Source organism: Gobius niger, assembly GCF_951799975.1.
Source record: "Gobius niger genome assembly, chromosome: 14".
Lineage (NCBI taxonomy): Eukaryota > Metazoa > Chordata > Actinopteri > Gobiiformes > Gobiidae > Gobius > Gobius niger.
Window position 1 is genome coordinate 23470609 of NC_136865.1, and position 17272 is coordinate 23487880.

General features: G+C 46.1%; 1 protein-coding gene across 2 annotated transcripts; it reads right to left on the reverse strand.

The window, feature by feature from the left end:
* Positions 1-237: 237 nt before the first annotated feature.
* On the reverse strand, positions 238-16552 carry prrc2a (proline-rich coiled-coil 2A). 2 transcript variants are annotated; one of them, XM_079570702.1, is made up of 17 exons: positions 16429-16552; positions 11289-11440; positions 9689-9866; positions 9442-9553; positions 9282-9363; positions 9060-9203; positions 8756-8988; positions 8594-8682; positions 8373-8512; positions 8179-8281; positions 7902-8061; positions 7698-7790; positions 6998-7505; positions 6471-6697; positions 5764-6034; positions 5457-5676; positions 238-5253 (listed from the first exon to the last, which is right to left on the reverse strand). In XM_079570702.1, the coding sequence occupies exons 2-17, from the start codon at positions 11401-11403 to the stop codon at positions 2598-2600; spliced, it is 5331 nt and encodes a 1776-aa protein (XP_079426828.1). In that variant the 5' UTR covers positions 11404-11440; positions 16429-16552; the 3' UTR covers positions 238-2597. The 2 variants fall into 2 exon arrangements, with proteins under 2 accessions (XP_079426828.1, XP_079426829.1); XM_079570703.1 differs by lacking the exon at positions 7698-7790.
* Between the last annotated feature and the right edge of the window lie 720 nt (positions 16553-17272).

Sequence of the window (17272 nt, forward strand, 5' to 3'; positions counted from 1 at the left end):
TTTGGCAAGATCTGTACTGGTAGTTTGTTGTATTTTAAACTAGACTGTGCCATTCTCAGAACACTTATATTTACTACTGAAGTATCTGTGCCTGGTCATGGGGGTGGCACTCTCTCTCCCAGACTTTCACTGCAGACACCTCCCAGTGATGGAGTTGTTTTTTTCTGAAGCCTCAAGCCTCCCATTGAAAAAGTCAAAGCTCAAGTCATCCAGTCAATAAAGAGAGACACATTGTCATTTTCCATTAAATCAAAAGTAGTTTATTTAACTTTGCCTTCTCTGTATAACTTTTATTATAATAAGACACTTCTCTGCTTGTACATTGCTCCCTTGAACTAAAATGGCAACATTTTTTTGTGGGAATGTAAGTTGGGGTAGACAAAAAGAAAAGAAAACTTAGATACATACCAATATACATACATGTGTGTATATTACGCTTTCATTAATAAAACCTTAGATGCTAAAACGGCTCCAACCACTTTGAATTTCCGCAGTAAAAAAAAAAAAAAAAAGCGGAAATCTATTACAATCTTTAGAGTATTTTTCAGATACGCTACGCTTTTATTTTTGTATTTTTTTTCTTCTTCTTCTATACAAACATTAATGCACACATCATCAACATGAGAGAGGAGTTAAGGAGGGATGTGGTATGTCTGCCAGTGTTAAAAGTGAACAGTTTAGGCCAGTAACAGGCAAAGAGACACATGCTCTCAAGTCAAAAAGTCAAAAGGGAAATCAGACGTCACCTGTTTTAAAATCTTCAATTACTTTACATATACACACAGTTGAAAGTATGCATGTGGATGTATTTAAGGAACACAATAGATTTATAATTAATATTGGTTAAATAAATGGGCTTAAGCGTTCGCCTTAATATGCTATACTGTACTGTAGCCCTATGGTCCCCGCCCTTGACCGACTTTTTTTACTTTTTATTTATTCATCGGAGATGCCAAGAAAAAACCAAACACACGCATGCCACGCACTTGTACACGCACGCACACACCAAATAAAATGCCCAAAACATCGGGACGTCCCAAAAACTGTCGTCAGTAAACGAAAAAAACAAAACCCCAACTTACAGCAGTGATTTGTGAGTGTACACGTTCAGCCATTTTGTTAAGTTTCTCTCTTTTTTTTTCTTTTCTTTTTTTTTTTTACCATCTTAACGTCACAAATTTAATATTTTCCCGTCTGAACACTCGAGGTTAGCATTATTTCATTGCAGTGGAAAAGAAGCGAAAACAACCGTGTGGTGAAATGTAGGTCCCAAGTTGTTACGAGTTCAGCCCCGGTTAAAGCGCATTAGGGCTATAGCACGAGTCCAGTCTTCTCTTCCAGGCATTTGTAGCCCAAAAGTACAAGAAACCAAAGAGATGAATGCATGTCATAATAAAAGGAGTGCTTATAAGAACACATTAACAATCCTATGAAAGTCACACGTTTTCATATCCAGACTTGCACACGTTTCATTCTCCTACGATTACCTGAAGTTTATTTGTGAAGTGAAATAATAGCTTTGTTGAGAGAAAAAAAAAAAAGCCACCGAGTTGAGTAATTCAGTCCTCAAATGGTTAACAAAATTCAGATGAGAGGAAATTAGACTATGCTGTCCATAAGTGAATGTACGTTTGCTGCAGGTTAAGAAAGATGCTACGAAGAGGCTTAATGGGGAACAGGCATTTCAGCCTAAAAAACAAAACTAAAAACAAAAACAGTCTGACAAAAAGCAATCGAGGAGTAACAGCAGGTCAGGGGCAAAAGGAAAACGGCGACAAGTAGAAATTATTCATATTTTTTAAAAATGGTTTATATTTGCAGACAGTAGATCAATGGACTGAGGAACTAGTGGTGTGTGGACCACCTCTCAGAAAATACTGTTTATATACCGTTCAAAACATAAGCCCCAATTGCAAACTAGCTTCTATCAAAGCTACAATATTGCTAGATTGGGCACTGAACATATCAGCGCACATCACTAAGTAGAATGACAAAGGAAAGCGTGACAAATTTGAGAAAACTGATAAAATAGTACCTGGGGTTTGTTCAAACTCACCAGTTTCAGTCCACTCCTACTGTGTATGGTCTAAACAGAAACGGAGGAACCAATAGATTTGGGATTGTTTCATAAAAGATGTTTTAATGACCTGCTGTCAATGACAAAACATCTGTTTAAGTGAAAATTGAAAGGAGGATAAGTCACAGACATTTTACATTGTTCTTGTTAAAAGATGACACTGCACTGCCCCCTGCAGCCCGAGTGTGGTACAGACGAACACAGGTACATAAATATAAAAGTTAGATCCAACACTGACAATTATTCCCACATTTTCACTTCACTCTTTCTCTCGTGTCCCACTGTTTTCTGATTTCATTGTGCTTTAGAGGCAGGTGAGTGGAGCTCATACAGACGTGCACCTCAGAACCACATGCTTCAATCCAAGAACCTCAGGCGAAAGCTCATAGGGCACAACTGAACAAACAGAATTTACATCAAACGGACGGTCGTTAATGTGGGCAGAGGTGAACACATCTCTGTACAATGCAACGTCTCCATCTGCTGCGGGACAGGGCTGTAGCTGAAATGTTAAAATGATTCACTTTCTATTTTTTGGGGAGGGCCAGTTGCCCCGTTTCTCTCCTCGCCCGCCGCCGTTGGCCCCTGGTCCCCCTCCAGGAGGCATACGGGGGCCTTTTCCTCCCCCTCCTCCAGGGTTGACCCTACGGTTCTGCCGTTCCATCCCAGGCCGCTGGCTGGAGAAGCTCCTTTTGTTGGAGGGCTCCTTGCCGGACAGGTCACCGATGTTGGGCCCACTCCGCCCCGGGTGGTGTCCGTGGTGGTGGTACTTTCCTCCGCCGTCACGCTCTCTGAACTCAGTGAAGTCGCTGCTCTCAGAGGCCGTCTCCCACTCCTCGTTGGCCTGGTCTGAGTTCTGGTTGGTGAAATCAGGGGACTTGGCCCCGTGATGGTGGGGGCCATGGGGTGTCCCGCTGTTACCCTGATTGTAGTGGTGATGGTGGTGGTTGTTGGTGTTCAGCGTGTTGTGGTTGGAGTTTGGGGCATTGCCTGAAGGGGGCAGAGTAGCCCCATTGGTTTCAGCAGTAACAGCATTAACAGACGGCGATGAGGGACGTCCCGTGCCAATCACCCCCACCCCTCCGTTGATACGAGCTGCATTCTCGCGCTCCTTCAGCCTCCTGAACCGCGGGGGCTTGTCCTGTTGGTGCTGGGACCGGCCATGGCGCCGACGTCTCGGGGGCCTCTCAAAGCCACTGGGGGGAAACCCACGGTTTGGAAGGGGCAGGGGGTTGGGGCCTGCAGTATTGGGTGTAGAGTTGGATACTTGTGGGATGACTGCCCCGTTCTCAGAGGCTCCTGGAGCAGGGGTGGAGGCAGGCAGAGCTTGAGCCGGTGCTTGGCTCACAGGTGGGCCTCCATCATTGGACTTCTCCTTTTTCTCCATGTTTGCGCCTCGTCCCTGGTCTTTGGGGCCTGGTGCTTGGTGTTGTTGCTGTCGTCGCGCTGAACCGGACTTGTTGGGTCCCCCATGTGATGTAGAGATGGGCCCGACCCGGTGGCCCCCGACAGGACCTCCCATGTTGCCACTGCCACGGTACATGTTAGACCCGCTGCTGCCGCCACCCCTGCCCCGTCGGGAGGGAACCCCCCTGGGGGTGAACACTCGGGTCTGGTTGGCTCTGGGTGGGGCAGAGTTAGGGGCACTGGGGGTTTCTGGCCCATTCTTGGTTGTTTTAGGATGGTCCTCTTTGTCTGAGGGCCCTAGGTCACTGGTCCCGCTCTCACTGCCCGTCTCCGAGCCCCTCTCTCTTCTTCTTTTGGGAATCTCCTCATATTCAGAGCCCTCACTGCGGGTCTCGCTCCTGTTCCTCGCCCTGGCCGGATTATGCTGGGACCTGTCTGGCCCATGTCGACCCCCTCCTCCTTCCCCTTTTGAGTCCTGGTGGTGCCCCATAGATGAGCGAAAGTCTCTTCCAGTGCGGCCACTCATCCTGCCGCGGGACGCCCCTCCTGGGCCCACGCTGCCGGTGTAGGAGCCTCTGTAGCCCCGCCCTCTGCCATAGAACTCGCCTCCACGTCCACGCCCGCCTCGCCCTTTGGCAGGACCTCCATGTGGGCCAGACCTCTCAAATGAGCGCTCCCTGTCCCTCCTGCCGGGGCCTGTGGACGACAGCTCTGCGTCTTTTGGACCTCGTCCAGAGGATCGCTCTTTGCCCATGTTTCTGGGTTTGGGGTTTGTGTCCTCTTTTGGGGCAGGTGTATTCTGAGACGCAGAGGGAGCAGAGGCGGACTGAGCTCCATCCTGCTCTTTGTCTTTGCCAAAGCTGGACTTCTCTCCTTCAGCTTCTTCCTTCTTCATTTCTTTGAGAGCTGGTTTCTTGATGGGACCGGCCCGTTTGTTGGGATTCCCTCCGGTTTGTTGCGGTGGTTTATGCTCAGGACCGTGGTCATCTCTGTTGCCCCTTCTGCCATGTCCCACTGGGTTACTGCCAGGTCGCGGGCCCCACTGTGTCTCAGTTTTGTGTTCCCGGGGGCCTCTTTGGTTCTGTTTGGGATGGGAGTGTTGCTGCGGGTGTTGCTGCGGGTGTTGCTGCGGGTGTTGCTGCGGAGACTGGGCAGGGGCTGGTGGGGTGGTTGCTGTGTGAGGGGCATAGGCTGGGCCCGCTTTGTCCTGTTTGAGGTGGGTGGAGCCAGTGTTGGTGCGCTCACTGTGGTCATCTCTTGGGGCAGGCTGAGGGTGCTGGCCTTTGGTCCCATCGTCTCGGGTCGAAGTGGAGGACGAAGATGAGGAGCAGGAGGAGGGCAGCGGTGGGGAGGCGTCCGTTTTCTTTGGGGGGGCCTCGCTTGCCCTGTCCCGGTTACCCTCACTCTTATGGTGCAGAGGGAAGTGGGGCTGCTGGAGGTGAGCAGCGGCCTCAGGGGGGTGCTCTGGACGCCCGTTGCGGTCATAATGCGGATGTGGTGCACCCCAGATTTGGCTCTGCTGCATTCCTCGAGGTGGGCCCTCATCTTGGTGGCTGAAGCCCCTCTCTGCTCCCCTTTGGTGGGGCAGCCTGCCTCCTTGTTCTGGGAAGTTACTGTAGTTGCCCCGTCCGCTCATGTAGTGATGTGGATGGCTCCCAACTTGCGCCCCAACTGGGGGAGGAGGAGTTTGGTTGGATGTCCCAGTGGAGTTGGGCTGTTGGATGGGACCCAAACCGACCTCACGCATGCGATGAGGGGGTGTGTCACTCCTAGGATAAAAAAACAACATAATTTAACTGTTAGCAACAATGCGTTTTCATTTTCTCACATAATTACTACTTAAAGCTGTGGTAATATTTTATTTTGCAATGTAAACTGACACTGCATTTGTGATAAAACATACACACTGTCTAAATATAGCATTTCCCCCTTGGAATGACACACAGCAGTCTGTAAAAAGCAGGGCTCATACCTGGGGCCTTTGGGCATGTCGTCCTCATCCAGTGGCTGTTTTTGCCTCAGAGGAGACGTCAGGCCGCGGCCCTCTGCCCCTCCAGGGAAAACCTCTGGACCCCAGGCCAGTTTAGGGTCCATGGGAGGGGTCCCACGATGTGGATGTCCCTGGTGCTGCTGCCGGTCAAAGGGGTCTGAACCGGAGCCTCCAGAATCAGACCGCTCACGTCCAATGAGACCTTTAACACAACATAGAACAATATTTTAAAGAGAAACCATTGCAAAAACAAACTTTTGTGTTGATTACAACACAAAGATGCACTCACCAGAGGGGTGCATGCCTGCTGAGTAGTAGTCCATTGGAGGGGGGCGACCCTGCATCATTCGAGGATCCATGTAAGACATCATCATCCAGCGTGGGTCAAAGTTCAAGGGCAGAGGCGGCTGTCGCACCATGTTGCCAGGCTGGTACATGGGTCCCTGCTTTGGACCTGGTCCCTGCTGAGGACCAGGGCCTGGAGAAGGGCCTTGAGGCTGAGGGGACAGCTGGCTCTGGGACGCCTGCCACTGCTGCTGCTGCTGCTTCAGCAGCTGCTCCTGCAGAGAAGAAACAGTGGGTTAAAGATATTCTTTACATTAGATAAGAAAGTGTAATCTTTGAAACAGCTGGATAAGATAAAGATAGTTTGTCGATTCACAGAGAAATTGAAATTGTATTACTCTCAAACCCTTGGTGCAAATTGAATAAAATACAATACACTTTATGACCTTCATGTTTAAATCAGCTGTTGTTTCATAACCACTTCCTCGGAGCCTCAGCTGTCTCAATTTATTGGGCTTCATGCTGTTCATCAACTGAATGTTTGAGGATTTTTTTGGTTTACATTACATGGGTAAGGATTTGAGAGACAAACTGAAAATGTCAAATTACAAAACGCATCCACGAATATCAACACATGCTGAGCCTTTGAGGCTCACACTGACTGCTGCAATGCCAGTGTTGAATGAAAGACTGTTGCAGAAACAAACAGACCTGCTGCTGTCTCTGGAAACGCGGAGGAAGAGACTTCTGGTATTTGGAGTAACCTGGTCCTGGGGGCCCAGACTGACGACCTCCACCCATCACCTCCATCTTCACTTGGTCTCGTTCAACTCCTCGAATATGAGCGCTGCTGATCGGCTCCTCTTTAGCCTCTGGCAAAGGCATTTCTAGGACAGGCTGCTGAGGCTGTGGCACAGTCACAGGACACTGCTGCCCATCTGAACAGAAGGAAGAGTGTGACTGGTTTACTGAGGAGCCCGCATTATTTACACACTTGTAAAATGTTCTTTTTGATCAGACCAGTGTAGGAAAGTCGGTTGGAAAACAGGGCCAAAACTGTGTAAATAAGCTGCCAAGTAATGCCACAACAACATCATGTGACCAACTCTGAGGATGATGCAGAAAGTCGAAAACACACTGGTCTGATCAAAAAGAAAATGTTTTACACAAAAAGACCAAAGTAACCTTTTTGGATTAGTATTTACTCATGGAGTAAAACAAGTTTGAGATGACCTCACCTGCTCCAGAGTCATAGCTGCTGTTGCTGTTGGCCCGCTGCCTGTCGATGACCAAAGGGGCCTGTCCCACCGGAGCAGGCAGGGGGGGCTCGTCACGGTCCACACAGGGGGAGGCAGGCTGGCTGGTGTTAGGGGAGGAGGCAGACAGTGAGGGGCTGGGGCTTCCGGCTGTGGCAGCATTGGATGTCCCGTCGAGGCTGGGGGTCTTGCTGCTCGGGCCCTGCTGTTGTTGTTTCTCATCGAGCCTCTTAAGTTTTTCGGCGCATGCTGCTCTGCGCTCCTCCTCCATGCGCCGCTCCTCTTCCTCTCTGCGGCGCCGCGCTCGCTCTACGGCAGCAGAGATCTCTGATGACGATTGTTTACGTCGCTGCCTCCAGGTCTCGTCCTCATCGTCGCCCTGTGCACCGTGCACCAGCAGTGCCTGGGGAGGCGTGCCTCCTGCTGGAGGGTGTGGGGCAGGGCCTGGTTTACCAGGGATCAGAACTCCTGCCGGGGTGTGGGACCGGTCCTACAAAGAGGATGACGAAAAACAGGTTGAAGTTCTGAATCTAAGGTTACCATATGGGACACCAACATAAAAATGTGAACAAATAATGCGCAAAATGGTGACATTTAGTAGAAACTGAACTATAATGACTCTGCCCTGAGCCTGATGTGATGGTAATGGCACATGACTGTGAGCTGTGACTATGACTGTCACCTGTCGGTAAAAGGAGTAGGGCCCCTGTGCGAGGAGAGGCCCTGGAGGAGGAGAGGGCTGCTCTCGGGGACCGCCCAGTCCAGGCCTGCGCCCCTGTGCATAACAACACAGTTAACCTACACTCACACTGGCGTTATTATGACAAATACTCTGTCTGCACTGCGAGCCTGTCTGGAACACTCCTGTTTAAGTTCAGGGCTGTACCTGGAAGTTGGGTGGAGCTCCTGGACCCCCCCAGCCACTGCCCCCCTCCGATGGCAGGGGGCCGTTGTCAACATTCGTGGGGGGAGTATGTCGCGAGTCACTATTCTCCGAGGGTCGAGATCGGGACGCAGCCTGAGGGGCTTCCTGAGACCTCTGATCACTGAAAGTATAAAAGAAACATTAGCCATAATCTTGCAGCCTTCCTTACGATATGGATGTCTCATGTGGAAAGACAATTAAGTCAGTAATGCATGGTTTATGTTTTAAGGCAACTTACTGAGACTCATTCTTATCGTCTTCTCCTTCTTCCTCCACCTCTTCCTCTCCTTCATCGTCACTGAACTTCAGTTTGGCGGAGTAATCGATCTCCTCCTGTGCCCCTGTTACACACACACAACAGACATTGAAGGAATACAGCTGCATCTGACGGTCACTTGTACATTTTACTTTAGTTTTAAAAGATAAACTGACCTGCCCAGCCCTCATCATTGTCATGGTCCAACTCATCCAGCTCCTTCAGGTCGTCCTGTTTCAGGATGGAGGGACGCTTCACCACTTCTGTGTCGCGGGGGCCGCCCTGAGCCCTGTCCGGCCCCTGCCCTCGAGCAAACCTGCAGCAGACACAGTTTAGAGGTAAATCCCCTCACACACAGTGGTTTTCTACTGATGCTTTGAGTCTGAACAAACTGTACCTCGGGGCAGGTCCTTCACCTGGAGGTGGGTATCTATAGGGTCCCTGAGGACCATAGGGTCCCGGGAAGGGCAAATAAGGAGGAAACATCTGGGGGGGAAAAAAACTTAAAATCAATCCGTTTGTTTAGAGTTTTCATATAAAGAAGAAAGAAGAGACTTACGAATGGAGGCATGATCCCTCTGTAGGCGGGGAAGCCCGGCCCCACAGGCGGCTGGGGCAGAGCCATGGCGGGACTGCCGGCCGGAGGGTTTCTCTGAGGTCCATGGGTCTGGTTTTGAACTGGGACCCCCGCTGCCCCATCCATTACCAAAGCCCCTCCAGAGCCCCCCTCCGCGGCCCCCTCTCCAGTGAGGGTCAGCGCACGGCCCCCACCGTCCCGCCAGCTTGTAACGTCTGAAACAGAGAGACCTGGCGTTAAAACAGGGATAACATTTCCAAAGAAAGAGAGAGAAACAGACACTCACTTTGGGGGCGGAGGCTTGGTCCGGGCCCATACCACTGATCTGCAGTGGCCTGTTCTTTGCCAGCTTTGTCCTGGTCTCCAGCTGCCTGCAGGGTGGGAAACTCCTCTCGAGAGAACGGCGACGGTAGGTTTGATCCCTTTCCACCTGCAGCGGGAGCAGAGTTCAGAGCCTCAGTGTTTCGGGTTCTAACTGTACAATGTAGCACAGAGGTGAAGCACTCACCGTCCCCTGGTGTTCCATGTGTAACACTGGCCTGAGCCCAGGACCTTGCCCCTGCGGCCTGGACTGGAGCCGGGGCCAAAGCCTTCAGAAGAAACAGTATCATTATCATCTGTATAAGTATACACTATATTATCTGTAGACTAGAAAGAGCAGTGTGTACTTTGTCGGCCGGCGCCTCTGGGACTGGGGGAGTTCTCGGTTGGGTCGGAGCAGGCATCGGTGAAGCCACAGGCGGCTGCGACTCCGGCTGCGCTGATGACAATGCATCGGTACTGAGGGCATAGAGAACACCGTGAAAAAACAATGCAATACTTTTGAATAGGCTACTTTGGTTTTCAGAGTATTTATAACGCAAATAATAAAAGATCACAAATCATCTTAAAGCGCATTGGTCTTTTCAGCCCTACCTCTTTGGGTCCGCTTGTTCCGGTTTGCTTGCCCATCCTGTGCCGTCTTTGGGAACGAGTGAGACGTTTGGGTCGTTGCCTTTGTTTTCCGCCTTCAGACTGGGCAGGTTGGCAGGAGGGGGCATGCGCCGCGCGGAGGCAACTTTACCAAGAGACTGCAGGCCATGGCGGGGGGTGACTGCAACAATTCACATTACTACATTACTACATTAATAACAAACAAAGGTGTAAATGACCTCTTGTACAATGAACTGTATTTGACTTTGTTTCCATTATTATTCTGCAGCCTGACGATTGCAGAAGAGACGTGAGGAGAGGAATGATACGAGCAAACTTTACAACAACGACCACTCGAAGCACATAGGTGTTTTACTATGACCATAACTGAGATTAGGAGAGCCCAGAACAAGAGGTTTGTATTCGGGCGCACACTACGTTAAAAATCACATTGTGACAGCACACGTTTCTTGTAATCTTAAAATCCTTGGAGTTGCTCTTGTGTTTTCTGAACGCGGCGCGGGGCCAGCTGCTCCAACGGAGTGGGAGACGCCTGAATAAAACATAGACCTGACACAGAAGTGGAACAGCAGCGACAGTGAGGCTCTGTGTGATCGGCCTCACTGACTTCACTCTCACTGACACAGGCGGCTCAGGCCCAGGGGCCGAGCGAGTGAGTGGTTTAGCAGTGACGTTCAATATTACTCAAGAATATCCAAGTTGTTCTTTAATCACAAAGAGTTAAAGATTTTCATAAATTAATACAAATATCAATAACATTGTTTTTTTCTATATATATATATATATATATATTAAAAAGTCAAACTAATCAGAATATGGCTCATCACTGGTGAGTCGTTAGCCGCTGTGAGCAAAAAGCTTAATGTCAAGCTCTGCAAACAATTGGTCTGCTTCTCAAGTATCTCAAACACTCTTTTGTTTGCCACTTGCTGATACCAATAGTTGGCCTGTAGTTCCAATATAGACCTCAACAAATTGATCGAAGCGAGATACTCAAAATAGACAGAAAGGCAGAAAACTGACTCCTCCTGTGTAATATTTACAGAATCAGCAGTTCTGTGCTGTCGTACGCTCTATGAATCTCATCCACTTCCTGCATTAAAACATCAGCAGAGAGGCTTTTAGACAGCAGCGCGGCTAATGCATCACACTGATAGCGGCTGAAAGGGGGAGACAATACAGCGCGCTCAGGTATTTGTAATCACCGCAAGAAAAGGCCTGACTCTCAATTGGACTGAGAGCAAGGAGCGGGAAGATTTCCACATCAGACAGGAGCTTTAACTCCACTCTACGACTGGAGGAAAGTCAGCATAAAGGCATCTGTCGGCGAGCGGAGACAGCTGACGGGCGGCCATTTTGAAAACTAATACTTCATGGGGTGCGGGAGATGAGGGAGGGGAGTAACGGTAACAATGAAATGCTTGTGTGCGCGACCAGAAGGGTTTAGGCCCGTCACAGTAACTACTACGGTGGCCTGTCCCCTCATTTCGACCGCCAAGTATCCTCAGGTATACGTAGCTCGCTGCACTTTTCATTTCGTACAACTATGTTACGCAATGAATGACGTGACGACTGTACTCACCAACAGGCTTTTGTGTTTCAAGGCTCTTTCCTTTGTACGTATCAAACAGGTTGAGGGATGCATACTTGGTTTTGCCTTCCTTCCCCTTTGCAGTTTGCCCAGAGCGCTCTGACATTGCGCTGTCCGCTCATTGAGTATGGTGAGGCCTGAGACTGTGGGGAGACAGGGGACAGTGATTAGATACAACAGTGAAACTACAACATGGCCCAGTGTCCGTAATGAAACACTCTCTTTGATGAAATATCGAGACCTCAACAATAAAAAAAAAACCTCTGCACCAGACTCCTCCTTTTCAAAAATCAAGTTAGACCTATTATTGTAACTGTAGCATCAAAACAGTGACCAGCAGAAGATCAGAGCACGTGGACAAATCATTAAGAGATCACAAATCATTGATGCAAGTTTGACTGGAAAATAAAAATACACATTAGCTGCAATAGTCTGAGCAGCAATAGTTATTGTGTTAAAGAAAGATGCAGCTTCCATCAGTAAAATACTTGACCACTCACTCAGTCAAGTATTTTACAGAAGATCCCAGGATTCCTCTGGGTGCTCTGGTTTCCCCCCCTCAATCCAAAACATGCACAACAGACTGATCCAGAAAGGTGATTCGAACCATGAGCCTAGATCTGAAGAAGAGTCACTGCTGTCAGATGCAGAGGACAATAAATTCTACCTAAACCATAACTCGGCATTGAAGATGGCGACAGATCCGAACAGTAACTTATTCTCTACGACGATCCGGTACAAATCACAATATTCTGCTTGAGCCTGGAGATAAAACTGTACGGCATATCTGTGAAAACAACATCTGCACAAATCCAGAGTGATTCTGCGCGAGTTAAATGGCGCACCCCGCCTCTCGCCCCGCGTCCCATTAACTGCGATTAGCCGGGACAGACGAGTGAGCCGCGGTGATTACCCCACACAGAGACATGCTTCTAAATGAAGAGGTGGTGTAATTGCTACAGGGGAAAAATAAACTTGAAATACCAACAAGGACCGCACTGCACAATCGACCTCAGGATTGTGTAATCCAAACCGCATTATTCTCAGTCTGATATTATTAGTCTGGTGTAATACACTCATTGAGATTTTAGGTGTGTAAGACGTATTTCCCAGCAGTGAGTCAGAAGTGAGCAGGAGGAGCCCTTTTCTCTACTTTTTAATGTTGTTTTGGAAATGAGTACGCAACTTATAATATTTGATACAGGAATCTCTACGTTGCAAATGAATCGATAACATTTTGTGTTGACAAAAATGTGTAGGCTATTACAAAGAAAACGCCTGATCTGACCTGGCTGAAGACCACTTAACTTAAAGCCACACCGCGTAAGATTTCACCCAATAAACAAAATTGAAACACAAGCATTTATTTTATGATAGAAATTTTCACTATTGAAAAATACCTCAAACATGTGCTAAAACATGACGATAACTTTACAGTGAGTGAGTACGTCTCAAGCTCGTCTACATGGAGATGTCGACTAAAGTCAGTAGAATTGAGAGTTAAACAGGCTAGGTTCTCATCCAGATCCATTCTTTGATTATCCACTGCAAAAATAGCATTTTCTGTGTTGAGCTGGTCACTGAGAGCAGGTTTTGTGTTGATGGTAACAGTATAGTCCAAAATGTTATGCAGCGTACCTTTAATAAAAGGTAAAGGAGAAAAGGATTTGATGTTTTGATTTTTAAGGCCAATATGCTTCATTAATGCAATGCCAGTGCTGGAGTTTATCTTGCTTGGACTTCTTTTTTGTTTTCATGTAGCTTTAGTTTAAATGAGTGCCACGGAGCAAAACTTATCCGAGTGAAACACTGATGCGTTTGTTCTTTTCATCTTTGTGTCCACTGCAGAACAATGATGAGATGATGCACAGATTTAAAGTGACTCTATAAAATCCGTTTATGATCGGATACTATGCCGTGTATCTGACCACAACTGACCTCATAAAGCTTTAGTTGTGAAGTCATGGCCTCCTCACAAGTCAAGATGAATGAATTGAGGAGGAAAAGGACTCGTTTCAAATGACCACAACTAACACTAGCCACCGAACTATACGATGCAACGCAGTGTGTTTGATTGGGGTCTGACAGACGAGAAACGGGATCAAAATCAATCACCAAGAGGCTTCTATATCCACCGCCATCTGCCTCCCACTGACCATCCGTAATCCTCGAAAATTACAGAACGCACCGCAAATTTGGCAGAACACACATGAGTAAATGCATCACAGGACGGAGGGACAACAGAGCAACACCGGTCAGTTTTGGCGGCACGACTAAAGTCACCGGCATGACTACACTGCGCTGCCATTGCCAGACGAGATTAGAAAATTAGGTCGTGGGATGGACGGCCAGCTTCGTGCTCATGTGGGGATTAACTCGGCCCGTCGGCTCCACAGCTGCAGTGACCAGAGACGAGTTTTGGGAAGAAGGGGCTAAAATGCCAGTGGGGACAAAAATTATGTTGATAAAAACACCTGATGATGCAGATAAAATGGACAATATTGGCATGTTTTTGCTTCATATTGGATCTCATCTTAATTTTCCAATTACATTTTAGAGAATTGAGACCATGGGCGAGATTTAAATCTGCTGTGCAGCCCGAAACTAAACGTATCAGATAATGTAACTGTATTTCTATTTTCATTCATAAAAAAGTGGATTCCTACATCCAAACCACTGTTAATTTTTAATTTCAATTTAGTTTTAGTCTTTTGACGAAAATGGAATTCAATTTTAGTCGAGATTTAGTCCAAAAAAAAAAAAAAAATCTTTTTTCAATCAATTTTCAATTTTTTGGTCGACTTTGCATTTTTAATATTCATTATAATCATATTTAATCTTGTTCCTCTGCTTCATGGAGCTGCTCCCACATGAACAGAGCTCAGAGCTGTTCCTTTGCCAGTGAATTTATATGATATGAGGCTCTTTCAGACTGTCAGTGGAAGTGTGGATGATTTTAGTCTCTCCTTTTCGTTTTCATTTAGTCTTATTTTAGTCGACTAAAATATCTGGACATTTTAGTCAAAGTTTCAGTCTCATGAAAAACTTTAAATTTAGTTTTTTTTTAGTCCAATTTTAGTCTGCAGAAATATCTCTTTGACTAAAATTAAGACTAAATATTTTAGTTGACGAAAGTAACACTGATCCTAACATTGTAAAGAGCCAAGCGATAAAAATATATATAAAGTTATTGTGGACTTTTTTGGCTTTGTTAGACAGGACAGCTCAGGGTGAATAGGGGTGAAGCTGGGACTGGAACCCGTGATGCTGGATTGTCCCATGTACAGAGCAGCAGCCCTAACCACTAAACTGCTGGCCGCACCAATGCACCACTATTTTTTAAGTGAGACACTAAATGTTTGTCCTCTTGATCTGAAATCTATGCAGTATTGCTATGATCAAGAATCAATCTAATGGTTAAGTAAAACGTGCAATCAAGAATACAACTAAACACTCAACTGTTCCATTGAAATTACTGCAAGTGTTCTTATTAGTACAATGGAGGAGTGGACAGTCCCGCACAAAGTGGCACGTCAGTTCACTGTAATTTAATGCTGGAGTAGCCTTAGCTCTGTTAGCCGCACTCCAGTGATGCTCGCGCTGGGAGGGGACTGCCTGCGATGTTTCATAATGAATTTCCACTGACTGAGTGTAACAATGTCTTATCAGATGTTCTTACTTTGAGAGTTACTATAAATATCGACGCATCTCATCTTTTCTGATGAATTGCAGTGTATATGAGCCGCAGGGCAGTTGAGGCTGTGGGTTTACGCAGAAAAGGGATTTTAAGGAGAGAACAAAACAAAATGGCGGTGGATACAGGCCTACTTCAGTTTAGGCAAAAGCACATAGCATCGCTCTTCATCCTCCCATGGCTCATTTTCCATGTGTAATAACAGTAAAATAGTACTGACTTTTCACACCAGGGCGTGGTATACCAGTATGTACAAAGACTTGTTGAAATTGTATAATAAAACTGATATTAGCCACGACTACCAGAATATATGTGGGACATTTGATTTATAATTGTAATCTCAGTAATGTATGCATATTGCTGTTATGTTATAACTGTGAAGCAATTGTGTACCAACATGTTCAAGTGAACAATTAATTATATCAGCAAAATTAAGTAAATTCTGACGCAGACGCAACGCTATGTAATCCACTGTATATGCGCTAATGTTAGCTTCAGGATGATAGCAACAGTCGAAGCATCATTTTCCTACAAATCCTGTAACATTCCCAACATTTCCTCAATTTCGGGGTGCACTCGAAAGCCTTGGTCAAGTAAAAGTGTAGTATACGCCAAACAGTATAACTAAACAACACTACCTTAGTGTTTAAATTGGTATTCTTAGCTTAGACTGATGATTTCAGGGCTAAATGCATCATTTTGCCTATGCATCCCATTATAGTACATGTTCAATTAAATAACACTGATCCCACATCAGCAAATAAAAATATATATGTTACGAGCAACATACAACGGATGATTTCACCAATCCGAGCACAATTTTCCAATCTAATCCCATTTAAAAGCCGACAGCATAACTTGAATATTGGTGTGGGGATTTTGTGTTTACTACGCTTACTATAATCACTAAATAAACAAATATAACCCGACTTCACATTATTCACATTATTGCATTTCCGGACATGGATTATTAAGGGAAAAGCACCGCAGAAACAAATCACTGAGAAATTATCATTTACATTCTACTACATTCGAGTTGCTAACACATGTAGCCAGGCTTAGCTAACAACAGCTAGCACTAAGAGAGGCTCCCAAAATAAAATACAAATCGATACAATATTCCAGATTCCATAAATGTTGCCGCGTTCTAGAGGAAGTTTCAACAAAAACACAAATGATAGAGATCAATCAGCCTTATTTCCGATCACTAACCTGCTCCTATGCCGACTTGTCTCGAGCATTTATCAGAATGAGGTTAGCTTTAGCATTAGCGTTAGCATTAGCTTTAGCCTGTGCTGTGTGTCACGTAGCTCTTAGCAATGATCGAGCTTCGAGCTAAACAACTGCATTATCAAACATACCCTCTTTGTACCGCACCCTGACCCGCTGATTCAACATTAAACAATGCATTAAAGCGACAGTAAAGGTATGGCTTACTTGCACTCCTTCTCGTTTGTCCCAAATAAAATTAAAAGGGAAAAGAAAATGGTACAGTGGACTCGATCCGTCACTGAAGAGCCGTCAACGGCTACTGCCGAGAGATGGAGCCGTTTGCAGAGAATGGTCCGCAGGATTTAAAATACAAATAAAAACACTTTTGAGCGCAGATACGGTCAAATATATATTTGAAAATGTATTATATTTTATATCAGCCGCACTATAAATGTAATCCATGATACAGGTGCAGAAAAGGAGAACATAATCCAAAATAGTTTTAAAGAGCATAAACAATTTAATTTGTTATACACATGAGGGAGGGAAAAAAATAAAAATAAATACGTATTTTTTTAATGCAGATTTTTCTAAAATTGCCTCGTATGGCAATCTTCACTTTAGCTTTGGCTTGTTTGGCATCTTTCCAAATATTTTGGGAACAGTAAAGGGTACTGCTGCTATAGTGAATGGCACTGAAAGTTGATAACTCATTGTATAAGCCTGCGAGTTCAGCTCACAGCACAAAAAAGTGCATGTTTGTAGTGTTTTATTGATTGAAGAGATGTTCACCTTTGGATGCAATGCTTAGGGCATATTATCTTTAACTTTTAGATTTATAAAACATTCTGGATATCAAAATGTAGAAAACACATTTCCATTTTTCATGTATTATTGCTGCACTTTTTCATTTACATTACATTCTCAGAAAAGAATTGTCACATCATGAGCTTATCAAGCCAACATTAAAACATTTAAAACGAAGAGGAAGACGGGGGGGGGGGGGGGGGGGAATGTTTCATAAAAACAGAAGTACACTTTGTGAACGACCACAGCAGACAACCATGAT